General features: G+C 44.7%; 2 protein-coding genes, 1 non-coding gene and 1 pseudogene across 3 annotated transcripts; 1 reads left to right on the plus strand and 3 right to left on the minus strand.

Moving 5' to 3' along the window:
- Window positions 1-7,847: 7,847 nt before the first annotated feature.
- Window positions 7,848-9,005, minus strand: LOC136450229 (probable long-chain-alcohol O-fatty-acyltransferase 4). Its single transcript, XM_066450599.1, has one exon. It carries the CDS (start codon window positions 8,934-8,936, stop codon window positions 7,893-7,895), a length of 1,044 nt encoding a protein of 347 aa, XP_066306696.1. The 5' UTR covers window positions 8,937-9,005; the 3' UTR covers window positions 7,848-7,892.
- Window positions 9,006-15,563: 6,558 nt separating this feature from the next.
- Window positions 15,564-15,670, minus strand: LOC136512624 (small nucleolar RNA R71). The gene has a single exon (XR_010773172.1). It is a non-coding gene; the product is annotated as a small nucleolar RNA R71 (small nucleolar RNA).
- Window positions 15,671-18,290: 2,620 nt separating this feature from the next.
- LOC136512391 (U2 spliceosomal RNA) lies at window positions 18,291-18,468 on the plus strand (annotated as a pseudogene).
- A 2,051-nt stretch (window positions 18,469-20,519) lies between these two features.
- On the minus strand, window positions 20,520-25,743 carry LOC136450211 (DEAD-box ATP-dependent RNA helicase 10-like). Its single transcript, XM_066450579.1, has 13 exons — window positions 25,378-25,743; window positions 25,124-25,256; window positions 24,971-25,040; window positions 24,564-24,626; window positions 24,067-24,141; window positions 23,721-23,840; window positions 23,330-23,371; window positions 23,151-23,225; window positions 21,896-22,042; window positions 21,607-21,744; window positions 21,374-21,485; window positions 21,181-21,269; window positions 20,520-21,048 (listed from the first exon to the last, which is right to left on the minus strand). Exons 1-13 carry the CDS (start codon window positions 25,556-25,558, stop codon window positions 20,929-20,931), a joined length of 1,365 nt encoding a protein of 454 aa, XP_066306676.1. The 5' UTR covers window positions 25,559-25,743; the 3' UTR covers window positions 20,520-20,928.
- Window positions 25,744-27,007: the final 1,264 nt, after the last annotated feature.

Here is a 27,007-nt window from a genome sequence, read left to right on the forward strand (position 1 = left end):
TTAAAAATAAATTATTACAATACCAGAGTTCAGAGTGCGGAAATTAAACGACGGAATTAAAATAAACATCTAGCGATAAGATATAAGGATCCATCTATGCCTACCAGAAAAATCCTCCACTCAAAAACCAACCTTAAGCTGCACCTACAATAGGGGTAAATAAACCCTGAGTACACAATATACTCGCAAGCCTTACCCGACTAGTGAGAATAGTTTCCCGCCTCCAACGGATATGATAGGCTTTATGGCTTGCTGGTTTTCTTTTAGCAGAAAGCATTACTAATCGTGAATCCTTATGTGTTCATTTTATTAGCAGTCATGATTGGTTCATTAGCTAGCCATTCTAGATAAGCACATATTCTACTTTCAAGCATGGGTTGAGCAATTAGATCATTTCATCATACTTCATCTTATAGTTCTTACTATGGTGCTAGATCATAGTCATGTCGTACCGCATCACGCGGCGATTCACGAACCAATGTATCCTAGCTGAATACCCCGAAACACATGCCCCGCTTGTACCCTAGACACAAGCAAGACCAACCTACCACTCTCCTATCACAGGGTTAAGGTTCCCGTCTAAACTTGGACTCCAAGCCCCCGCTCCTTAGTCCCAGACTCAATGTGGTGCTTAGACCTCCACCATCCCCGTTGAGCCAGAACCCATGACAAGAAAGTGACAAGCCTTCCCACTCCCATAAGTAAGTATGTGCTCAGGATAATAAGTCTGTGACCTGACTACCATCCAAAGCAAAGGACGGTCCTTAACTAACATGGACAGGGAAAACAGTGTAACTAAGCTATGCCTGTTGACCGCGAGATACAACCTATTACACCCACCAATACCTGTACCACATCCCTGTCCGGTCTCCATTTTACTTTTGCCATTTTATTATGAGAGCAGTAATAATAATCATCTACTATGAGTAACGGCAGGTTACTCACGCTACCGAAAAACCTAAGCATAGCAGGTACTCGACCTAAGCTAGTAGGACTCATAGGTAGGTATATCTATGCATGTAGTTTCAACAATAAGCCTGTAACGTAAATGCACATCACGTATATATATCCAATGATTATTCAAAATAAGGGTTATGCACCAGGGCTTGCCTTGGGTAGGCGGGTGGTCAGCTATATCAAACATCGGTGGCTTTGAGGCTTCCTCCTATACGAAGACCTCCTCCTCATACTCCTCAATCACCTCCTCGTACTCCTACTCGCCCGCGGTCACGAACTCTACCAACTCGTTATCTACATGCATGAAATGATGATACACTGAAAGCATCTAGGCCCTAGTTGGGTTTCGGTGATTAATGACAATACATGATTACTGTGACTAACGTGTGTTTTGCAGAGGCAATTAAGTTAGGTCACGGTAATGGAGATCGATTGGGCAATCATGGTGGTCATGCCCCTACGATGGAAATCGTTTCGGTTTTCAAAGGATGAACAACAAGGTTAAGGATGGACTAGTTCTAAGTGTCGTTTGGTGTTGAAGAGACACTTAGAGTAGTTTAGGACTTTGTTTTTCCTTTGGCCATACTATTAAGGGGGGTATGGACAGGTAGCTTGATCTAGGTGAGTCTAGTGAGTTAGGTGTGGTGCACACTTGCTAAATCTAGCACTAGGTAGCTTCAAAATAGCCCTTAAATCCATTGGAGCAAACTTCATTCACGCATGATTGAGAGTTGGAAGTGAATGAAGGGTCAAATACTAACCGGACGCTGGCTTCGGTGTGACCGGACGCTGGCGTAGAGTCCGGTTAGTTTATTTGATCAAGGTGAAGTTGTCTTGAAGTGACCGAACGCCGAGGGCCAGCGTCCGGTCGACTCTAGTAAGGTTCCAGAGAGGGAAAATCACGACCGGACGCATCCGGTCACCACTTGATCACTGGAGTTTGGGGTGAACTGACCGGAGCGTCCGGTCACCCCGTAGAGGCACATAACGGTTTATTTTTCTGCCGGTGTTATAAATACTTCCTCTATTCGTGTGTGATGGTACTTTTGCTCATTCCAACAGCTAAGAAACACCTTTGAGAGTGTCAAGAAGAGCAAAGTCCTAGTGAGATGATTGAGATTTGAGAATCTCAAAGAGAGCCCTCATTAGTGAGATCAAGAGTACCAAAGTGTGCATCCACCCTTCTCATTAGACTTATCGTGGTCAAGTGAGAGTTCGTGCTTGTTACTCTTGGTGATCGCCATCACCTAGACGGCTTGGTAGTGATTAGGAGCTTGGTGATCATCCAACGGAGCTTGTGGATGACCCAACTCAAGTTATGAGCGGTTGTGGGTGATTCACCGCGACGGAGAGTCAAAGAATCAACCCATAGAGAACACTTGATCCTTGCGCGGATCAAGGGGGAGCTACACCCTTACGTGGGTGCTCCAACAAGGACTAGTGGAGAGTGGCGACATTCCGATACCTCGTCAAAACATCACCGCGTTCCACCTTCTCTCTTTACTTTGAGCAATTCAATTCTTGTCATTTACATTCATAGAGTTACCATGCTAGAGTAGGATTGGAACTTAGGTTGCAAGACTCTTTGTGCAATAGATCAATAGAAATACTTTCTAGGCACAAGGGGTTAATTAGGCTAACCGTAGGATTTAATTATTGCAAAGAAATTTAGAATTAGCCCAATTCACCCCACCCCTTTTGGGCATCTTGATCCTTTCATACACCACTTAGTAATACAACAACAACAACTCTTAAAATAAGAATAAATCTACCAAGCTACTAAGCTAACTCTAATGACTAAGATGCTAAGTTACCTATTATTCCCACTCAACAGGTATGAAACCTTTCAAGCATTATCTTAGCAACTAAAGGCATCTTTATTTTTATTACCGATTTAATATATATATACTAAAACAAGGAGTACATAGCTACCATATTTCTCAACCTATTCTAAGGCTACAAAAATTACAGTGAGCACATAATAATCTAATAAACCTACTGTAAAAATTTCATGGCCAAAGCTATTACCAAATTGCCACAAAAATTCCTATAATTATTAATCTAAATAACATTAAATACTTTCAAATGATTTAATAGACCTTAGCATCAACATAGACATGTATAAACTAACCATACTATCAGATAGACAACATTTTTAGGAACTCAATAGAATTTATTTCATAATTTTTGGATACTTATATGAATTGATATTAATTTCCAAAGTTCAACTTAGAATATAAAATATAAAACTATTTCTATTTTCCCGCCGAAATGATAAACGGATTTCGGCCCGCGCAAGGCGCGGCCCATGCGCGAAAACGGCCCGCGACGGGGAAGCCTACGCGCGCTGGTACTTTTGTGAAAATGCCCCCACTCCATCTGCTATTCATGCGACTACTATGCGGCCTATTCCTACAGTCGGCACTTAAGCAAAATAGCCCTCGCAACAGCTCATCTTCACAACGCCCAGGTCCTCGGCCATCCCTGCGCGCGGCAGGCGATGACACAAGGCGATGCGTCGGCCACCCGAGACCCGCGTCGACCCCACCAATGAGCCAAAACCACCTACGATCCTAATGCTAACCCAACGCGGTGATACAAAGCCACAGGGTGAACCGGAGCGAGCTGCCACCACGCACGACCGCCCACGACGGCGGCGCAGCCACCCCGGCGAGCTATAGCACTAACAGGCCGGTAGAGGGGGTGGCTAAGCACTAATAACACATCGTGAGTCTGCCCGAAGTGATGGTTGGGGCAGAGGGCAGCTGAGGGAAGCTGGCCACGTGCGGCCGAGCTTGGTGGCGGCGCACCGCGGTGACACGGTCGCGTCAGCGACGAAGGTGAGCCAGTAGCGACTGGGCTGAGGTGCGCGGGGTGAAGGAAAGAGCTAGGCGAAAGTAGTGGTATAGCGAATTGGACAGTGGACGAATGGCGAGCAAGCTGTCCACGCCCACGGCCAAGCGTGGCCTTAACGACTCGCCGGGGCGAAAACGCCAAATTGGTGCCCGGCCGACCATCATCAAAACTGTGGGTGGCTCAGGCGATGAGAGGACAAGAGAGCACAGGTGTAGGCGTGTGGAATTAATGAGAGACGCCTCTCGCGTCCAGGCGTTATCGTGGCGCAGCGGCGGCGACAGGGGAAAAGGCAGGGGAACGTGGCCGAACGGGAGGCGGTGGGGCTAGACACGGTTGGCATGACCGACACGGCCCGTGGCTAGGCACTAGCCGACAGACACGCACACATGCGATCGGTGTGGCCCGCGCATCGTAGTGCCATCAATGGTGTGGTGACGGCGTGCACAGCCATGTGTGGCGGCATCAACACGGCCAGAGACACGACGCAATGTGCAAGAAGACGCGATGGCAGCAGCAACAGCCACATTGCGACATGAGACAGCGGCAGCAGTAGAGCAGCAGCGCGATAGCGGGATGGGACGCTCGCGTGTTAGGGCAGCACGACGGCCAGGGCACCGAGCTCGCTTGGCAGCAGCATCATGAGACTAGGCCGACCCACCCATGGTGGCCGACCGAGCACGACAGAGTATGCACGCGCGGGGCGCCCGAGGCGATGACGTCACGTCCTAGAGACGCGGTGACCGCGCCCACGCGAGGAAACAGGCTGAGAACGTGTTGTGCACCATTTTTAAAGCGTTCAAAAAATCTAAACCGTTGATCCAATCCCCAAACCACCTTTGCTATGCCTTAGAAGATATAATAAGCTACTAAAACAAACTATAATACCACTCCACTCCTTAACCCAATTTCTCAACAAAAATTACCAAACATAGCTTTGTGAATCTATTTTCAGACTTAAGAAATTGACCAAGTCTTGTGTTGGATTTGCTTCAAATTCGATTTCCAAGCTATTAAAAATGTTAGCTAGTGTTATTATCTTGTTAAAACAAAAGTTGCACTATCTTCTACAAAATGTGTACTTCAAACTTTATTAAGGTCTCACATATATGTTTTATAGCATTTTTGCTTAATAAAAATTGGTTTCTAACCTTAAGTGATATAACATGACTATTGAATTCTCTTTATGTATCATTTGTGTTAATCATTTTTTATGCCAAGAAATTTATCTTTGCACATTCTCACATACATTAACACATAATCATGATGCTCATGAAATGTTATTAGTTGAAAACTTGCAGTGTAACACCGAGGGTATTACACTTCTCCACTACTGACAAGAGATCCCCATCAGGAAAGTATTTGGATCTTAGAACGTGAGCACACGGAGAATCAGGATTTAGTAGAAGGCCCCACCCTTGTCTTGCGAGCATAGCCAAATTGAAATGGTGCATGTCTCTATAACCCAAGCCACCCCTTTCCTTTCTACAACATAGTAATTCCCAAGATAACCAATGCATTTTATTTTCCTTGTCCTGCTAAGCCCACCAGAATCTACTTATCATACTACTAATTTCATCACATAAAGATTTCGTCAGATCAAAACATGACATTGCATAACTTGGAATAGCTTGAGCAACGGCCTTAATAAGAACACCCTTGCCAGCCTTCGATCAGAGCTTCTCTTTCCACCCTTGTATTCTTTTCCAAACTCTTTCATTCAAATATTCAAAAGTTCTTTTTTTATTGTCCCATATAAACTGGAAGTCCCAAATACTTCTCATTTCGTGCTTCTGATGTAATGCCCAAGACAGACATCAAATGGTTTCTCTCTACATTTTTGGTATTCAAACTGAACATGACTGAAGATTTCTCTTTATTGATAGTTTGCCCGTGCAATCCTCGTACAATGAAAGAATATTTCGCAGATGATATGCACTCCATTCATCAGTTTTCAGGAGTAGCAGAGAATCATCAGCAAACAAAAGATGATTTATACTCGGTGCATTATGACACACTTTAACCCTAGTCAACTCTCCCTCTAACTTCGGCTTCATGTAACAGGCAGGAAAACGCCTCAGCACATAGCAGGAAAGGTAGGGAAAATGGGATCACCTTGCCTGAGTCCACGTTGGGGAGAAATCTCCTCTATTAGCTCACCGTTAACCTTGATGCGATAGGTGACGGTTGAAACACAATTCATAATAACCTGAACCCAGCCTGTGTGAAAACCCAGCTTAAGTAACATCTTCTCCAAGAAGGACCATTCAACATGATCATATGCTTTACTCATATCTAATTTAACAGTTGCATAACCATCTGGTCCCCTCTTCTTTGTCTTCATAAAATGTGTCATTTCATAAGCCAGGAGGACATTATCTGTAATAAGGCGTCCAGGCACAAAAGCACTTTGATTCAAAGAAATAATCTCAGGTAAGATGACCTTCAACCGATTTGACAGAACTTTGGAGGCAATTTTGTACACAACATTACAGAGGCTGATCGGTCGAAGGTCTGTTAACGTTTCTGGGTTTTGCACTTTTGGGATCAACACAATGATTGTTTTATTCCAGCCTTCCGGCACTGTGCCCCCATTTAGCAGATTCTTCACTTCTCTGACTACATCCTCCCCAACAATATTTCAGTACTGCTTGTAAAAGAGGGTTGGCAAACCATCCACCCCTGGAGCCTTTAGACCCCCCATACTATCAAGAGCTTGTTTTATCTCCTCATCCCCATATTCTTCCATTAAGTAGTTGTTCATATCAGTCGTAACCCTTCAATGCACCTGATTTAGCAATTCTTCAATACTACTGCGTTGGGTCTACTCTTTTACTGTTTTGGTAAGCAAGCATTCTGATGCCCTAAGGTCGTTCATGTGCATCACCGTTTCTTAGATGTGTGTATAGTTCCACTACTATTAGCATACCAAACTTATTTATGTATATGCTAGAGTTATTTTGATGTTAAACTTTGTCATAAATATGACGAGTGATTTGCTAGCCACACCTTTTGTAATTGCAACATTTTGTCTAACTTTAGTTATGATAAAATTAGACATTAACCTGAAGGGCGGGCCTAGTGCAAGCGGTAGAGTCTTACCGCTTGTGACCGGAAGGTCCCGGGTTCGAGTCGCGGTCTCCTCGCATTGCACAGGTGAAGGTAAGGCTTGCCACTGACACCCTTTTCTAGACCCAATACAGAGCGGGAGCTCTCTGCACTGGGTACGCCCTTTAAAATTAGACATTAACCTAGGAAGTAATAAGGTAGCACCCCACATGACCACATGTAACTCGCTCACATTGTTTAGTAGACACACCCCATGCAAATGCTAAAATATAAGGTCTTCTAGGTGAGCAAACACACCTAAAGACAATATTCAAATGCATACCTACTGTTAATGTATGTCACCGAACCAAATATGATAATCAGAAAAAGTTATATGTGTTATTTGTCTTACCACATAACATGTTCTAAAATTATTTAGATACCTTAGAGAGTACATGATTTGTTCTAGATTTTTTTAAATACCTTATATTTTATAATGAAGGAAATACATTACTTAATAATTCTTATAATATACAGATTTTGAGCCACACATAGTGATTTTGTGAGAGGCAGAGCAGCTGGAGCGGCTATAAAATCAGCTGCCCTATGAGGATGTTTGGGACTGCTTCATAAACTTTACCATGAAACAACTCCACAAAAATCAAGAGTTTGTGGAACACCCCTTTAGATGCACTTACAACTCCATCATTTCTTTTCCTCGAATAGAGTACGTGAAGCTAAAATCATTTGGCTAAAAAAACACGGAGCAGAGCTGGAAAAATATGAAGCGGGGTTATCCCAAACACTCCATGCCCAGTATTTTAACCCGCTTGCATCCCTCCCAACTATCATATCACTCCTGTCATCCGGATCTGAAAGACAATGTGTATTTAATTACCGAAAGTTGACAGCCACAGTCACAGCTCATCACTAAAGAAACACTATTAGCGCATCCACCAACCACATCACGACAACTGTCGGATCTAAATCCTGCGGTGGAGATAACATCAAGGTTGCATGCCTTTTGCTCAAGGTCACATGGTTGACGAGACGAGATCTGTGGCGCCGGCGAGCCGCCGGGCGGCCTGCTCCATGAGCACCACCATGCCCTGGCACTCCTGCAGCACCATCTCGTCAAGGCCGCCCTTGACCATGGCCGGGAAGAAGAGCCAGAACCCCGTCCCGGCCACGAAGGCCAGCGTGAGCGGCACGGCGGCGGCCCGCGGCGGGCGCCACCACCCGGCATGCGACGCCCACCATCCTTCGGCGGCCGCGCACGCCCCGTGCAGGAGGAAGAAGGCGGTCACCTCGCCGCTCGGCGTTCTCCACATGATGTAGTAGAACATGAGCTCGTGCATGAGGCCGGACACGAGGAACGTCGCCAGGACGCCGGCCGCGCTGCCGAGGAGCGCGCGGACGGGGCGGAACACCGACGGCCGGAGGATGGACGGCACCATGAGGTTCCACCGCCGGCCCCAGAAGTCACGCAGCGACGAGGCCAGGTAAGGGCGGTCCACCTGCGGCTCCATCTCCATCCCGAGCAGGTCGTGGATCACGGTGTGGACGGTGGCGAGGAGGAGATCCAGCGAGAAGTAGATGTGAAAGGTGTAGAGGACGAGGAGCTGGTACCTGCTCATCGAGCTCTTGAACTGGTACGCGTAGATGACGCCCGGGATGACGGCGCCGGAGAGGAGTATCCTCGCTGGGCCACGGACGGGGGCTTGGCTCTTCTCTTTGGACTGCCGCCGGAGCTTGACGGGGAGGGAGGCCGAGCAGACGAAGTGGGAGGGGTGGAGGGAAGGGTCGAGGGGGCCAATGCCGGCGGCGAGGAGGAGCAGCTTGAAGGAGCCGAGCCAGGCGAGGAAGAAGGCCGAGGTGCCGCGGAACGTGGACGTCGAGAAGGCGAAGGGGATCGCGCAGAGGAGCGCGACGACGGGCAGGAGCGCCAGGAGGCGAGGCGCGCCTGGCCGGAGACGCGCCGCGGCGAGGCGGGCGTACGACATCGCCACCCACACCGCCGCGGAGACCTTCACGAGAGCGCCGACCTCGCCGTCCATTAGCGCCGTCGCCATGCCCATGTGGATGGTTGGACGGAGACACAGAAATCGATGGGCTCTCTGCTGCTGCTGCTGCTGAGGTTCTTGTGTTTTTGTGCTGTGGCTTCCGCGGTGGTGTCTGTGACGTCGCACCGCCGTTTCTTTTGTCCGTTTTCTTTTGCTCATATAAAACGATGAACTTGAAGACATCAGTGGGCTTCTTTTACCACTTCTATATACTCCCTCCGTCCACAAAAAAAAATACAATTATAAAAAACGTGTCGGTCAAACTTATTCAAGTTTAACCAAATTTATAGTAAATAGTATAAATATTTATGTATCCAAATAAATTTATTATAAAAATATATTATATAACTAATCTAACGGTATTTATTTTGTATTATGAATGTTAGTACTTTTTTTATATAAAATTCAGTCAAAGTTCAAATAGCTTGACTTCTCGAAAAACAAAAATTGCATTTTTTTTTTTTGGACGGAGGTAGTAGTACGTTAGCACTACTCATACTCGTTACTAAACTTGAATTACTAGGAAAAGATAAATAAAAACAATTCTCCTGTATGGCTGTATTTGAGGGGCCTGGTTTTTGTTATTGTTTAGGCAACATATATTTTGTCATTACTTAACTATAGAAAAAAATATAAGTTAACTCCCGTGAGTTGTTTTTTCATTATACTAGAAAAATACCCCACATGTAGTTGTGGAAATAGCAAATAAAACTATACTAGTTATACTTACTTATATGAACAAATAAATATCATAATACATGTTAGTGCATGATTTAGCACTCTGATGTAGACAACCAAATATATGTTAGTAAATGATGTGGCTTGTTAATGTGAATAGCTCAAACGAAGACATAATTCCAAGTGCTAGTGGATACTGATGTAGACAGCTTGCATGGCGAGATAAAATGCTAGTGGTAGTTGATATAGATAGATACATATAGATATAGATTAGTTGATTGTGTAAGATGTTGAAAAAATCACACATATAGTGTAGCAGCTCCCAGATTAAAAATAATAGTGAAAAAGTTTTTGTACTACCAAAAATGTTTCCAAATTTGATCATTTATGGGACATGTCATTGTGTATTGAAAAGAACGGATCGAATCATAAGCCCTATAGTATTTTTCACTTATATATTTTATTACTAAAATAGAATAAAAAAGGCCAGGAACTAAAACGAATATGCGGTTTACAAGATATAAGAAAGAACAAATTTGAACATAAACATGTGAATGACGATCAGAGATTGAAAAGGCAAAACGAAAATACCAACATTGAAAGAAGAAATATGACTTTAATTCCTATAGTTCTATTTAATACGGTAAGATCTACTAAAATAGTACAACACTACAAGAATATAAGTCCACAACACAACATAGCGGCCAAAAATCCACCATGAGCGAGGTTGGGCTGCTGTAGTGAGGTGTGGTTAGATAGGCTGAATTAATGGACTGACTATAACGGATATCCGGGCTAAAAGCGAGATGTCCAGACAAAGAATAGGGAAAGCAAAAAAGATTAAAAAAATAGCTACATCATTTTTGTCTTGTTTTCAAATTTGCCAAAGATGGAAAGTGAAACCAATCAAGATGCTTGTGAATACGAATTCAAGCTGGTTAACCATAGAAATTGAGGCTAAGCCAATGGGATTTTATCCCAACCATTTCAGCCCTATGCCTAAATAAGTAATAGGTCTATGGACCTCTCCTTTCGAAGACACCATTTGTTGCGTCAATAAAGCCTTCTTCAATTGTAAGTTTCGTCACACTATTTTCCAAGAGTGCCCTATGTTGACGGTAGTTATCATCCATTATAAACATGAATATAACTTGAAATAATGCATAAAAATGATCAGCGACATAGACTTAGGGGTTTAAACTGACAATTTTCATGAGTTTTGGTGAATCTGTATTTTCAGCAGGGTTTATTCAGAAAATCGTCAAGGGGGGACCTATTCGTCAAAGAAAATTATGGAATTCCATAGCAAAACCGACGCGGGAAGACTCTAGAACACTCCAGAAGCCACGTCATCGAAGCAGAGAGCGAGGGAGGATAGGTGGGGCCGCCCAGCCCCTGTGGGCCTTGCCTGTCAGCCTCGTTGTTATGTTGGTTCCCCACCGTCTCCTAGGATGCATCTACGCTGTTCTTTAAGTCGGTTTGATCCAAGGGCTCACATTGGATGCTCCGGCCTATATAATCAGCCCCTGCCTCCTCCTCCAGAGCATGTTGCCATAAGTCAAGTTTAGACCAGAAATTAGGGTTTTCAGAGAGAAGAGAATAGAGCTCAAATTCTTCAAGCTTCTAGTATAGGCTAGCTAGCAAGGGTCAAGAAGAGTGTGGGCTATTGCTCAAGATTTCGGATCTGTCGTCTGGAAACTGGTATAGCCATTGTATCTCTATATTTATGACTTTGTGCTACTTCAATATTATGTTGCTATTTATTATGTTTCTAGTTTGCTCTAGATATATGCTTGATATAGTTATGATTGATGATGAGTTTATGCATATGTTTGCAAAGCGCTTAATTCAATACTCGAGTGAGTTAAGTGGTCGATACTATGTAAGCATGGTGCTTTGTGGGGGATATGCCTCTCGGTACCCACAAGACAAGACATGGGCCGCACCATCAGAGGTGGCCCAGCCCATAAGATCAAGGCGTGTGGTGCACGACACTGCTCGGCGTGCACCGTAAGGCTACAATAAGATATTGTATAATACCAAATAGGGTACTTTCCTTGTAACCCTACCCCTCCAGAGCATATAAGGAAGGGTAGGGGTCCCCTAGTTGACATCCCCATACATATCTTAGGCTTAGCCTAAGGCATCTGATCACACGCAATATCATACGATAGCCAATACAAACCAACAGACCACAGGAGTAGGGTATTACGTCGCGCTGATGGCCCGAACTTGTCTAACTCTTGTGTCTCCATTGCCTTCTTGTTCTTGATTACGCGCACCACTGCCGATAAATCTACCTTCGTGGGATACCCCTCGAAGGACTGCCGATGATATTCTATCGACAATTGGCGTGCCAGGTAGGGGTGTGCATGTTGTTTCCATGACAAACAAGATGGTACACTTTTCAAGCTCTTCGTCATCTCCAAAGCTCGGCCAGATCTTTACGGTCAGATCGATCTCTTAGGTCATCAATGCTGACGGAGGCGGAGAGATCATCGAGCCGGTGCAGATCGATTCTGCGCCAACCACACCAACACCTACAATGGCAGATCCAATCTTAGAACTGCCTTTGAGGTCATCTTCACCAACAACTCACCGCCTGCTCCCTTGCTACCCGAGGAAGTAGGTCGACAACGATGATCTGATTGCATCCATCGATCGGGTTGGCTAGAAGCTCGTCGACCACCTAGGGACAACAATAACGCCTTCCAAGATCACGACAAAGTGGTCGCCACTATCTTCGGGGTCCTCGCCACCGTCGAGAACAGAACAAATAAAAAACTCACCGCTCGCCGGGTGCTCGCCGTCAACGCCGACCAGATAGCGCCATACACCGTCGACCAGGCATTTTGTCTAAAGCTAAGTCACGCTTTATTATTTTTCTAGATATTTCATATATCTCCCAATGTTTATCCGAGCTATTTTCTCTATGTTTGCTCTCCAAATGATTTTCTTTCATGTATATCATCTTAAAGATGACATATAACTAAGTCTAAGGCAAAACCCCGAACAGTCATGTTGATGCTCGGATGTTTCCAGAGACGGCCCTGTCTCTAACTTCTTCCTACACGTGCACGAGTGCATGCCCTCTGCGTTTAGAGTGGTCGGCAGCGCCTCTTTAGCGACGCCCTGCTCTTCCTACACGCACACAGGCTCCGCGCTCCGCGTTATGGTTAACAGGCTAGCTAGGGCTGGAGACTCAGCTACACACTAACTGGTCGGGCGGTTTATATTAAATATAAACACATCTTTAGAATAACACTAAGTGTTCACACCAACTGATCGCCGAGCTGCATACGCTACTTCATCACCATTGCTGATTCTTCTTCGAAGTTTATATATTTTATTTTTACATCATGTACTACCCGTTCTATATATTTGTATTGCAGGATCACCATCAGGTGATCGGACCATCTAGTGCTCAGACTTCTCCACCGATCAACTGGTCAGACCGCTAGGTTCATGGACTTGATCGCCGACTAGTTGATCGAACTGTTCGCCGGTCGCTTCTACTCAATGCTCACTTCGCCACCGACTAGTTGACCGGACTATTCGTCGCTCATGCTTCATCGTCAGCTAAGCTGGGGACTCCTCGGCGTTCAGATTGTTCGTCGCTTCATCGTCAGCTACGCTGGGGACTCCTTGGTGTCTAGATTCTTTGTGCAAGCGTCTCAAGCTAAGTTGGGGACTCCCTTCGTGGTCGGACCACCTAATGGATAGACTTCACTGCCAACCAATTGGTCAGACTACTCGGCGCTCACACCTGCTCAGTGTTCACTTTGCCGCCGACTAGTTGGATGGACTGCTCATCGCATGGGCTTCATCATCAGCTACGCTGGGGGCTCGTCAGCTACGCTGGGGACTCCTCGATGTTCGGATTCTTCGTGCAAGCATCTCCAGCTAAGCTGGGGACTCCCTTGGCGGCTGGGTCTTGCTACGTCTCATTGATGTGCTATCAAGCTGCTCCAGGCTATTCGGATCAGGGTGCCGATCTTGAGCAGCACGTCTAGGGTCTTGATACACGCATGTCAGATGACGTCGGCAAGCTTTTAGATTTATTTTCTTTGACCCTGCTACAAGATTCATTCTTCATATTCTAGTAGGCTTGGGGACTAAGTGGTTACACTTCACCTAGCGGTGAATGTAGTGCTCTTTTCCTGATTTACCCTCCTTATTGACGGAGTCTAAGTGGCTACACTTCTCCTAAGTGGAAGAATTTTCAAATTTTATCTTAAGCCCCTTATATCCTTCTGGCAAACCTCAGCTTGGAGTAAGTCTAGGCTTGCTCACAGTTGAACTACTCGGACACCATTCCCACTACTCAGACAATAGCTCAGATGACAGTTCAACTGCTCGGATACTCGCTTCAACAGCTCAGCTCCCAGTTAAACTGGTCAGACACATGTTCCTGATGATCAGCAGCAAGTTGGATAGCTCGGACAAGCTCAAGATGGTGTTGCTCAGCGGATACAAGGCGCTTGGGGACTAGCTATGGGGGATATGCCCTCGGTACTCACAAGACAAGACATGGGCCGCACCATTAGAGGTGGCACAGCCCACAAGATCAAGGCGTGCGGTGCACGACACTGCTCGGCGTGCACCGTAAGGCTACAATAAAATATTATATAATACCAAATAGGGTACTTTCCTTATAACCCTACCCCTCCAGAGCATATAAGGGGGGCAGGGGTCCCTTAGTCGACATCCCCATACAGATCCTAGGTTTAGCCTAAGGCATCTGATCACACGCAATATCATGCGATAGACAATACAAACCAACAGACCACAAGAGTAGGGTATTACATCGCGCTGATGGCCCAAACCTGTCTAACTCTTGTGTCTCTGTTGTCTTCTTATTCTTAATTACGCGCACCACTGCCGATAAATCTACCTTCGTGGGATACCTCTCGAAGGACTGCCGACGATATTCTATCGACATGCTTAGATATTGTTTGCATGCGGATGCATTCTGCACTCTAGGTCATATGGTAGATCATGGATGTGACACTTTTGTTGAGTCCTTTGTAGTCCACTCCTCATTTGTAGAGCAAGTAGAACACGGTTACGAAGGGAGACAAGCTCTATTCTTGATCTTCCTTAGTAATGTTTCTTATGCATAGATCCAAAGTTAGTTATACTATAGACGAGAGTGTATATATTAGGGTGTACAAAATACTTAGTAAATATGAAATGACTTAGGAATCTTTTGCTCTTAACGAATCTCCTGCTTAGTCGTACTATATTTTATGAGTCTCTATTTCTATCTATGGAATTCCGTTAATACCTTACGCTTATGAGTCTCTATTTCTCTGAGTTTACAAGTGTCATTAATAATTACCAACCACGCATTTCTAGCATTATGCTAGGGATGACAACCTAGTAAAGAGTGATGCTAAGAAATGTCAACAAGCATTTCTAGCGTCGTTGCCGGGGAGGGGCACATGGCTAAGAGAATTGACCAAATAGATACTTATTGATAAAATCATAACCTCTGATTTAGCAGGCTTACCCTTGTTTGTCTTTGTTCATATCTTATACAAGGTATTGCAGACTTGGTTGTGATTCACCAACAATTTTTAATTAGAATCAACCTAATCAAGAGGAAGCTCAACACCAGTTCTTGAAGCCATGGCTGAAAAGACTCTGCGCGAATTCTCTGCTCCAAGCACTGAGAACATCCGCACTGGACCAACACTCAAAACCAACAACCTTGAGTTTGAGCTCAAGCCAAGCCTCAGCAACATGGTGCAAGCTACCCCATTCAACGAAAAGGCACATGAAGATACTAGTGCTCACCTTTAGAATTTTCTAGAGATTAACATCATACAACTCTGCCTGTTTTCATTCTCACTAGTGGGAAGAGCTAAGCAGTGGTTCTACATCAACAAAGATGACATCAATACATGGGCAAAGTGTTTAAAGGCCTTTCTAGAAAAGTTCTTCCCTATAGACAGGACCAATGCCTTAAGAGGAAAGATTTCAAACTTCCAACAGCAGAGAGGAGAAACCATTTCAGAAGCATGGGAATGTTTCCAAGAATACATTTCAGATTCTCCTCATCATGGGATGGAAGATTAGTTGCTCATGCAAAGTTTCTACCATGGATTAACTCAAAAAGCTCATGAACAACTCGATGCCACTGCTAGAGGATCATTTATGTCACTCACCCTTGGAAAAGCTAAAACTCTTATGGAAAATATAGCCTCTAATCAAGGCTGGTCGTCATGCAACATTCAATTATGCAATAAGAGTGAAGAAGTATCAGAAGAGGTGTGTGCATTATCAACTAAGATAGACGTACTATTAAATTCGCTTGAACAACGAGCTAATTACAAGAAAGATCGTCAGGTCATTCAAGATGCATTCAATGCTCAAAACACATGTGAAGAATACTTGGGGGTAGAATTCCCTAAATATCAGGAGGATGCAAACATCGTCGTCAACAATTCTGCTACACAACAACAGAGACAAAGGTGGAATCAACAACAACGGACGACTTACCAAGGTAAGTACACAAGTGCTAGTATTTTCATATAGAAATGGTAGTCAAAGAATCTTTCCCTATGTTTTTTATGCAGTAGAGAAACTTGCCAATGTAGCGAGCTTATTCAACATAGAAAGTTTTTTTCTCAACATCTTGCAAGCCTAGGCAAAATTCTCTCATGGTTTTGTTTTCCTAGTGCTAATTCAAGATTTAGTTTCATACTGTATAGTTGGTTGTATTTATCGTTGGTTCTGTTCTCTCATTTGTTACATAGGCATCTTTCATATGTCTTTCAAAACATGGATGCTCCATCTTATAAATCCAAGCGCAGGGCAACACCACCTTTTGTAGCTTGCAAGCTTCCATCATCAGAAGTGACTGCACATCTGCATCCCAGGAATTAGATTGAGAGAATTCCTTATTTGACACCAGACAAATGACCCGTTTCTTTCTTGGCCCTAAAAAATTTCCGTTCCCTATTTGACATCGAGTTCAACTTTCGTTCCTTATACGACACTCCGTTAGGTTTGTCATCCGTGAACCGTTAACTGCCATGTGAAAAGACGATTTTGCCCCTATGGGCCCCCACCACCCTTCTCCCTTCTCTCCTCCCCTTGTCCACGGCCCCGCTCGGCGAAGCGCTCACGCGTCCGCGCACGTGTGGCTCACACCACCGCCATGGGCTCCGAAGAAGCTGCTGGCGCACCCGCTTCCGTGCGAGATCCGGCGTCCTCTGGCTCGGCTCCTCCCTGTGAGATCCAGCGTCCTTCGGTGCGGAGCTCACCTGTGCAGCATTGACCGCCTCGTCGTCCGGCCACCGCGAGCCTTGCCGCCACCACCGCACGTGACTCGTCCGTAGTCGTCACTAGCGGATCGATCGCCTCGATCGACGTCTAGAGCCTTGCTCTGCAACCGGCTGGCGCTCACAGTCATGGCACACGTGATGCCTCCTCTGGCGCCGCCGCACGGTGAGAATAAGAGCAACAGCTTCGGCGGCAAGCATCAGCGGCAGGCGATGACGCTGGCTGCGGCTCAGCAGCGGTCGGCGTCGTTCCATGGGCGTGGGACCGAGCAGCGGCACCACCAGCCGCAGAAGCAGAGGCCCAAGACACTGCCTGACCTGCTCGCCGGCGTCAACGCAACGAGCTTCCGTTCCGGGTCCCCGCCCCCGGACGGTGGTGACATGGGGAGGAGTCCGAGGAGGATGCCGAGCAAGGTTCTGGTGAGTGTGGCGGTGCAGCAGAGCATGTGGCTGCTGCACGTCATGGCGTCCGCCGAGTGGACTGTGGCCGACCTGGTGGCCGCCGCCGCACCTAGCAGAGCGCGTGCGTGCCGTCACTGCCACCGCACAGAGACGGCTGCGCACGCACGTGACTGCTGCCACCGTCGTTCCGAGTCGCGCCACGCCAGCCTCGCGCGTGCGTGGTGCCTCTGCCGCCGCGCCAAGATCGCCACTGCACCTGGCGCTAGACTGGCATGTGCCCATCACCTGCTCGATGAAATGCTATTGAGAAGTGTTGTGGTACATTGAGAAGTGCACTTGGGAGCCGGGCCGTGGAGAAAGGGAGGAGAGGAGGGAGAAGGGTGGTGGGGCCCACAGGGGCAAAAACGTCTTTTCACATGTCAGTTAACGGTTCATGGATGGCAAACCCAACGGAGTGTCGTATAAGAAACGAAAGTTAAACTTGGTGTCAAATAGGGAACGAAAATTTTTTTGAGGGCCAAAAAAAAGAATGAATCATTTGTCTGGTGTCAAATAAGAAATTCTCTCAATTAGATTACCCTGCTGTTAGTAGAGGAAGAAAGGTCTTCAACTTTGATTAGCGCATGCCAAAAAATCGCAGCCTGCTGCCTGCCAAGGAAGTCACACAGAGAAAATGAACCAACAAAATCTCTTGATAAAGTAGTTCTTGAACAGTCAGAGAAGGCCAATCTGGTTCTGCGCTGGGCCTTCGTTAGCTGTGTGCACTGGATTTAGGCCCGTTGAACAGTCAGAGAAGGCCAATGCCCATCAAGCCCAGGCCAAGATTGCTTAATGGACCGTTAAGCCTAACATCATAATTAATACGGCCTTGTTTTGCTAACGAACCTCAGATTGAGATTAACATCAGCTATTGAACTGAGGAATTGTACCACACCGAGGGGTGGCAGACATATGAGGCGTGTATAAAAGAAGGTGCATAGCAACAAGGCAACTCATAGTCATATCTTTCTCGATCTTTTGGCTAATCTGTTCTTATCAGTTTAATATCTGATACGTGGAACACGTGCCCACAATGATATTAAATTTATTTTTTTGTGGGGGAGAATCTAATATGGTAGCTTGCTAAAGGTTCTTGTTGCCCTAGCGTTGCACTATTGCTTGGGCCTGGCACACCACAAACAAATCAGAATCAAACTAGAAAACATAGCGCGGCTTTTTATGGAGCTGCTAGTAGTTGCGTAGAAGTCCAATCCAGTGTAAGCATTTTAATTTTGAGATTTACCTAATTTCAAGTCAAGACATGAATATTATTAGAACAAAGTCGGCTTTCATCGATGGAGCTTCTACGCGGTCTAGGGTGACGAGTGGTGAGGAAGGGAAGAAACCCGGCGGCGCGTAAAATGAGTCGTGGGTTGAGTAGGCATATATATATAGGGAGAGGCTATTCAGTAGCCAGCTACAGAATAAGTTATTCTGTAGCCACCTCCGTTTACCATAATTTTATATACTAATTTACGATAATGTCAATATATATTTACTATAGTTGGGTTACTATAACACATAGGAATATTTACCATAACGTTATAGTAAACCACTTAGTAAGGAGTTACTATAATCTCATAAATTAATATAGTAATTATCGTAACTCAAAGTGGCTACAGAATAAGTTATTTTGTAGCCAGCTACAGAGTAGTAGTTCTATATATATATATATATATATATATATATATATATATATATATATATATATATATATATATATATATATATATATATATATATATAGGATCGTGAAGCTGGTAGAATCACTCAATTGTTTTATTTTATGTGTGTTATGGGTAAGCAAGCTTAAAAATTTCATAGCAATTTGAATAAAGAAACTAACTCTATTAATTTTTTTTTAGAAAACTCTTGAGAAATCTAGTTCCACATTAATAGCAAAAAATTACACTAAAACATGTGATGTTATGTGTTTACAGTGTAGTGCTAGTTGTGTATAGTTCAACAAACTTGGTTTGGCATTTTTTAAATTTTTATTTGTTTTATTATGTTATTTACAAAATTTCAGTTGTTTTAGATAAATAATAAATTCGCAGGAAAATAGGAAAACGTCGTCGGGCCAAATTCGGCCCAGTAAGGCCCAGGTTCGGCGGGAAACAGGCCCGAGCAGGAGGCAGGCCGGCCCATTCAAAAGGCCTAGATTGCAGGTTGATTTCGGTAAAGTTCGAGGTCTTTTTTGCAAAAAAAAAACCCTGAGAGGAGGCCTGGACTGCGGGTTGATTCCACTAAAGTTCGAGGTTTTTTTTTTTGCAAAAAAACCACGCCTCGCACGCTCCGGGCCGTTCACGCGCCTGATCCGACGGCCGGGAACGGTTGGCGACGTGGCCACGCTCGCCGGCTAGCTTTTGGGTGCAGGTTTCATATGTAAAGATGTTGAAAATTTTTGGCTTGCAAAAACTTGAAGAAAGAAATAGTTAGTCTAATAAAATAAATTTTTAGACTAAATTAATTAATAATTAATCTATGATATGATTTTGATCTTTATATATACAATTTATGTAGTTGATATTTTTTTTACAAAATGGAGTTCATATATATGTCTATTTCTTTTGGTTATAGTTCACTTCAATTTTCATGGAATAGGAATTCAAAAAACATGTCACCGATCGACAGCATCGCAGCTTTTCGGATGCAAATGATCCAACTCAGATAAAATGAAACGAAGCTTACAATTTTCATGGAATAGACATCGATCCAACTCAGATAAAATGAAACAAAGCTTACAACTTTCATGGAATAGACATCGAATGCATCTTTCAAAAAATAAAATAACTAATGCAAACGAAACGATCCAACTCAGATAAAATGAAACGAAGCTTACAATTTTCATGGAATCGACATCTAATGATATTACTCAATCCTTTCAAAAAAAAAATGATACTACTCAAATAAAATAAGAATAAAAAAAAAAGCATGTCACGGATCGACAGCATTGACGTTTCTTGCTCCTGTAGCGTGCAGCTTTTTGCAGGCTTGCTTGGTTTTTGTGCTTTCTGAGTTTCTGTCGTTCAGGTATTTGGAGGCGTATGCTAGGTACTAAGTACATTAATAACCGCGGTGCTCTAGCGCAATTTCACTATTTCCAGTGAGTGAAAGGAAAATACCAACAAAGAATTAAGGACAAATAATTGTCAACAATGAACTTAAAAAAAGAAGAAGTGCGCTCTATATAAACAATGTATGGTCGTATAAAGCTGCATTTTTCTTTCACCCAATCACCCCTGTGAAGGAAACACCCTGTTTCAGTCATCTGTTAACACATGCCGACGGCTGCCTATGCCTTCGGGCAAAAGAGACCCAGTAGTTAACAAGACTCCAATGAAATAGCTCAGCCTTCAGCAAAAATAAAAATGATTTCCTTGTGTAACATGGTTTGGGTCGGGATGGCAAAATTGGGAGACTTGCGTCAACGGAAGCAATGGTGACAAGTAAAAGTCTTAACTGGCCCTAAGTATATAGCTAAAGCATTAAGCATCACTGCAAACCCACAGGGTGTGCGCTGAACCACAGAGGACTTGGATAAAAATGAAGCAGCTGTACACTCGGGATTCTAACTCATCAGGCGAGCTCCGGAACCTTCATCGTCTGTTTGATTTCTTGAAGGATTTCGGTCTCTTAGAATGAGAATGATCTTCCACCTCTTCGTCGTCATCTCCCACCTTTCTCCGCTTCTTGTGGCCGCCGGAATCCTTAAATTTCTACAAGGCAAGATAAGTAGCATGACAGTAACTGTAAGCGCCAGCAGATAGCCATACTTTTGCACAGATTTGCTACCAGCAAGAATGGCGCCAAAATTACAGAATCGATACTGATTTCAAAGGAGGACGTACCGTAAGTGCAATTCTCTTTGCATCGGATATGGGCCCTTTAAGTATCATGACTTCATCTCTGTCCACCTTACGCTGGTCAATTTGCATGCCTGCAAATTGTAGTTGATAAGAGAGGCAGGCTTTGGAAAAATGACATCTCCAGCTATGGCTGTCAATTGCTAAGAAAAAAAAGGTGAAAAAAAACTGTAATTACCAAGGAGCTTCTCGATCAGCACGAACCACTGGGCTTCATATTGATTCACCAAAGATACAGCATATCCTGACCGCCCTGCACGTGCGGTCCTACCCACCCGATGAACATAATCCTACATGTCGCGCAGTATAAAATTTAAGACCATAACAAATCCAATTTGAACATCTAATTGTAAGCAGTTAAAATGAAATCACAATGGCCCAAGACAAGTACTCAAACCGACAGAAAGAGACCTTAGAATTCATTGGAATATCATAATTGATGACCATATCAACTCCTTGAATGTCAAGGCCACGACTTGCTACATCAGTGCAAATAAGGATATTGCAATCTTTCGCTTTGAACCTGTTCAAAGCACCTAGTCTCTTGTCCTGGTAATAAAGAAAAATAAACAAAAAGTATTATTAAAGGGAAGACATAAACAAGACAAATCCACTTCACAGAACAGAAGGATTAACCTACTGAATGGAATAGTCATATAATTATCTATATGTCTGACATTTTAAGTCAAAGAAAGTAAACCTGACTCATCTGGCCACTGATAGACATAGCTTTCAAACCAAGATTCCTCAGCATAAGAGCAAGGAGCCTAGTAGATTCACATGTGCGCACAAAGACCATGATCATGCTGTCTTGCCTCTCATTCAGAACATGAAGAAGATAGCAATCCTGAAATTCACATAAAAAAGGTAGATCAGAGACAAATGATGGAAAAGGGTACTCTGCTGTGATGGACAAATGGTAACCAATATAGAATTCAATTAGTCCGCCCATAACACATGTTGAATTAGGTTAACGACATTCAATACGGTAAATTCATTGCAGCCATGATTTTCCATAACTGCTTATTAAATGAATTGGGGATTGTCCAGACAGTTAACATAGAGATGCAACACAAGAAGAATCGAAACATCAAATTGGTTCCAATCATTTGGTTGGTTGCTCACTTATGTATCAAAAGGTTCAAACCATTTAGTTGTAAAAGAGTGAGAAAATATGTTATTGTGAAGTACTTCCGAAATGGTAGAGCCTGTTGCATTTGTTTTCTTTAGGCTGTCAAGGGGATGAAGGGTGGGCCTGGTGCAAGTGGTAGAGTCTTACCGCCTGTGACCGGAAGGTCCCGGGTTCGAGTCGCGGTCTCCTCGCATTGCACGGGCGAGGGTAAGGCTTGACACTAACACCCTTCCCCAGACCCCGCACAGAGCGGGAGCTCTCTGCACTGGGTACGCCCTTTTTTTTAGGCTGACAAGGGGATAGGTGCTATAACTAGGCATAGAGTGAATAACAAAGAACTTGAAGCAAATTGTAGATCCACTACAATGCATGTTGACATACATGCATGTATTTATCAAAATAGTACTCCTTCCTTCCCAGAATATAAGCATTTCTGGGTTTGTCCTAACTCCTTAGTCAAATTACTCACTTACTTGAGGTTTGACAAAGTTTATATAAAAGAACAATAATATTTACTATATCAAAGAAGCGCCATTAGATCCATTGTGACATATTTTTGTAGTTTACTTCTTTGCTTTGATGTGGTATATGTTAATAATCTTCTCAATAAACTTAGTCAAACTTAGACTACTTTGACTTAGGACAAAACCAGAAAAGATCACACATTGCAACAAAGCTAGGCATATCATGCATTGTCCATGATAACACAAAAAAGTCTTGAGGGCATGGATTTGGATCACATGGACTGAAGAAAATCATTTAAGCAGCAAGGACAGCAGCAGCAGCAACACATATAGGTGGAGGCTTTGAGCAAATATCTGACCTTGTCATCTGCAGGAACAAAATAGAACTCTTGTTTAAGTGAATCTACTGTAGAATATTTGGAGGCCGCTTCAACCTGTTTCCACAAAAAAATGTTGTAAACACAGGTAGAGAAAAGAAAGTAGACCCAAGATGTCAACTCTTTGCTTAGTAACTGAAAAGGCAAAGATAGAATGTCACCTTAGCAGGATTCCTGAGGCAAGCACGTTGCAGCTTATTTACCTAAGTTATTGGAAAGGGAGCTTCATTTAGTCAAACAAAACGCATGCAAAGCGGTGTTAATGAAATTAGTCCATGAAAATATGGACTGATTGTATTGAAAAGATCACACTAGGAAAGAATGATCTAGTATGAAATAACAGAAAATCAACTAACAGTAACATTTGCCATGATAAAGATGAGACACCATCACTCTTTGATCATCTCAGGCTTGTGATTACCAATGGCAGCAATGAACATGCCCGTATCAAGAACTTAATGCTATTATTAATTTATTTCATTTGTGTGATTAAAAGGTTCCATAAGTTAAGTAGTTTCATCTCATAAATAAATAAGCACACTGTGCACAAACCTTTTTGGTCATAGTCGCTGAGAAAAGGAAAGTCCTCCTGTCTTTAGGGATCTCTCTCAGAATGTCATCGAGGGATTTCTCAAACTCCACATTAAGTAACTTATCGGCTTCATCCAATACCTAGCAATACAAAAGAACATAACAATAATTTTTTTTAACCTATTCAACTAGTTATCTCAAATTAAGACATATGCTCCAAAATGTAAGGATAGTCACACTTAAGATGCTTTGACTCGGTACTATGCTAGAACTACATCTGTTTCCAGACGAAGGAAGTATCTAGCAAGAAATTCACGACATACACCCTGAGACTTTTTACTTAGATATAAGAAAAATGAATACACACCAAATACTTGATTTTCTTAAGACTAAAACCTTTAGTCTCTGTCAAATGGTCCAAAAGACGGCCAGGAGTTCCAACCTAGGTTTTGAAGGAAGTATTACGGAGAAGGTTAGCACAGATGAAGACAAAACAATATGTGAAATAAAATCAACTTAAACAGAGTATTTCACTTATATAAATAATAGCATACAACAAATTTCAGTGTCATGCAAGTATGGAAGAGCCAAAGAGAATCAAAGCTGGTATGGTTGTTGTTACAAAGTACTTCTCAGGCTTAATGCAATGACTCTCTCCAAGAGCTCAATGAGAAGCAGGATTTGATAAGGATGCCGATCCATTGTGGTGGCTTTTCAGAAGTAATTTTATTTAATGTATACATTTCAAAGTAACACAGATTGGAAACATACTTTAGAGTCATCAAAAACATCTTTTGCTATATAAATGTGGAAAGGAACTTTAGCTTGGAATAAGAAGAGGAAATCAGGAAATGTATAACTCACCACAATGTGCGGACGTTTTCCAATGGATAACACTTGTTGCACCCGATCCACTCCTCCAACAAGCTGGTGAAAGAATAAAATGTCAGCTAGAACCAAGGTATCCACAAAGGCACAAAGTCAAATAATAGGCATGAGAAATACAATATCACCAGGTGACATTTGAATGCATCTAATCTAATAGTGCAAGTATGTCTATGTCAGAACAGAGAACTGAGCGATGCTGTGGTGGAAGTGGGGGAAAGTGAAGAGATGGGTACCTCAACTTATCATAAAGTTACAAGCATAACTAAGATAAGAACGTTGTAACATAGATAAAGTACAACTGTATCAATGCGTCACGATTTGCCACATTCAGACGCTGACAGCCAAAAGGAATTCGCTTGCATAATTGCAATGATAACACTCACCACTGAGCAACGCAAACCAATAGCTGATCCGAGCGCCTCAAACTGCTCCGCGATCTGAATCGCCAGTTCTCTGATTAGCAACCACGGACACTCCAAATTAGATACTGGTGCGTCGCCCCTCAACGAAGTAATTGACTGAGAAATGAAACCCACCTCGTTGGCGAGAGCACGCAAGCGAAGAAAGACTGCTCGGCCTGCCGGTTGCTGAGCAGCTCCTGCAGGATGGGCAGCGCGAACGCGCCCGTCTTCCCGGACCCCGTCTGCGCCAGCGCTATCAGGTCCTTCCCTGCGAAAACCAAGGCGGCCGCCGAATTAAGAGTCCGCAGCCGAAGCCGAAGGCGCAACAGCCCGCCACATGGCGCGCCGCGCAGCGTGTGCACTGGATGGAACGAGTGGGATAGCAGTACCTTGGAGCGCGTGGGGGATGGCCTCGGCCTGAATCCTGGTGGGCTCCTTCCACCCCATGGCGTCGCACGCCTCCACTAGCTCCGCGCAGATACCCAGCTCCGCGAACGTCGAAGCCTGGCGAGCCGCCGGCTCCTCCTTCCCGTTCCCGACGGCCTCCACGGCCGCGTCCCCGTTCGCCATGGCTGGTTCGCGAGCTCTGAGCTGCCTGTCCGAGCTGCGCGTGAGGACTGAGAAGGTTGCTGGTGTGCGGCGGCGTGGAACGAGGCGGGCTGCGCGGGGTTTATGGTTGGGTATGGTACTGCCGGCGCGGAGGACGACGCAGAAAAACGTGACGGGCGCGTCCGGTCGTCCGCGATGAAACGAAACCCTAGCGGCAGCAAACAACTATTGGGCTGGTGCTGGAATGGGGTCGGAGAACTGGCCCAGCCCGTGAAGACGACGCCCCTTTGAGCTATTTCGGCGGAGGAGGAGAGAGACGGGTTTGTGGCCCAGTAGCTTTGCCCGCTCTCGGACGCTCTCGTGGGCCCTGACGCGGCCGTAGTCCAGTTTGCCCCCCGGCCGCGAGCTGTGGAGAGCGGGCTCATGTTTTGGGCCGGACTGGGAGACGGTGGGAGGAGGATCCTGTTTTCCCGATAAAAGCGGGTACGCCGAGAACACGAGCAACTGCAAACGCACAGGAAAAGCTTTCTTTGCCCACAAGGGCATATGCCCCCCGCGCGCGCCGTTGGATGCAAAATTTCCCACAAAACGCAAGAGCTGCAGCCAAGCTAAGGCAGAGGAAGCGCCAGCCAACCAGAGATGAGGGCTTTTCGCTTTCAGCTTCGTCTGCCTTACCGCTACCGGACTGCTTCTAGGCTTCTAGCTACCACGGACGGTGCTCCGTCGGAGCCGCCCCTGGCATGGCTGTTTCTAGCGCCAGCGGCGATGATCGTGCTGCCCCCATCAGCGCCCCCGCGGATGCCATGCGAGAAGAAAAGATGATGTCAGCTTCGATGACTAGATAGTAGATACTGACATGGGCGACAGTGGTGACTTTCCTGCTGCTGATCTCGCGCAGTCTCCGCTGCACCGCAGCTAGGGAGGTGGAGCGGGCGGGCGTCGCCGCCGTGGCCGGAAACCGTGAAATGGCCACGAAAGTGTTGGAGGCCATAGCCACGCACTAGCAGAGAAACGACTTTTGATCTATTTCGAAATTTAGCTTTAGTCCTGGTATTTTTTGGGACTAGAGAAACCTTTGGTCCCGGTTGGTAGCTCTAACCGGGACTAAAGGTCCATATCCAATGGCTAGTGCGGCAGGCTTTTGCTGCAGGGGACCTTTAGTTTCGGTTGGAGTTATCAACCAGGACTAAAGGTTAACTTTTACTCTCGGTTGGTCCCTTCAACCGGGAGTAAAAGTCTACTTCCGGCTGGAGACTCTGTCCGGGATTAGAAAGAGACATTTAGTCCCGGTTGCTGTCTCCAACAGTTTATGTTAACGCGGGACTTCAAAAAATTTCCTTGGCAAAAATTTTACCGCCTCCAACAGTTTCTCTCTCCTCTTCTTCATCCTTATCTTCACAACATCCTCACGCCAGTGCTTCATCTCATCCTCTCTTCAGTCTTCACTCTCTCTCTCTCTTCAATCTCCAA

Source organism: Miscanthus floridulus, chromosome 1, assembly GCF_019320115.1.
Source record: "Miscanthus floridulus cultivar M001 chromosome 1, ASM1932011v1, whole genome shotgun sequence".
NCBI lineage: Eukaryota > Viridiplantae > Streptophyta > Magnoliopsida > Poales > Poaceae > Miscanthus > Miscanthus floridulus.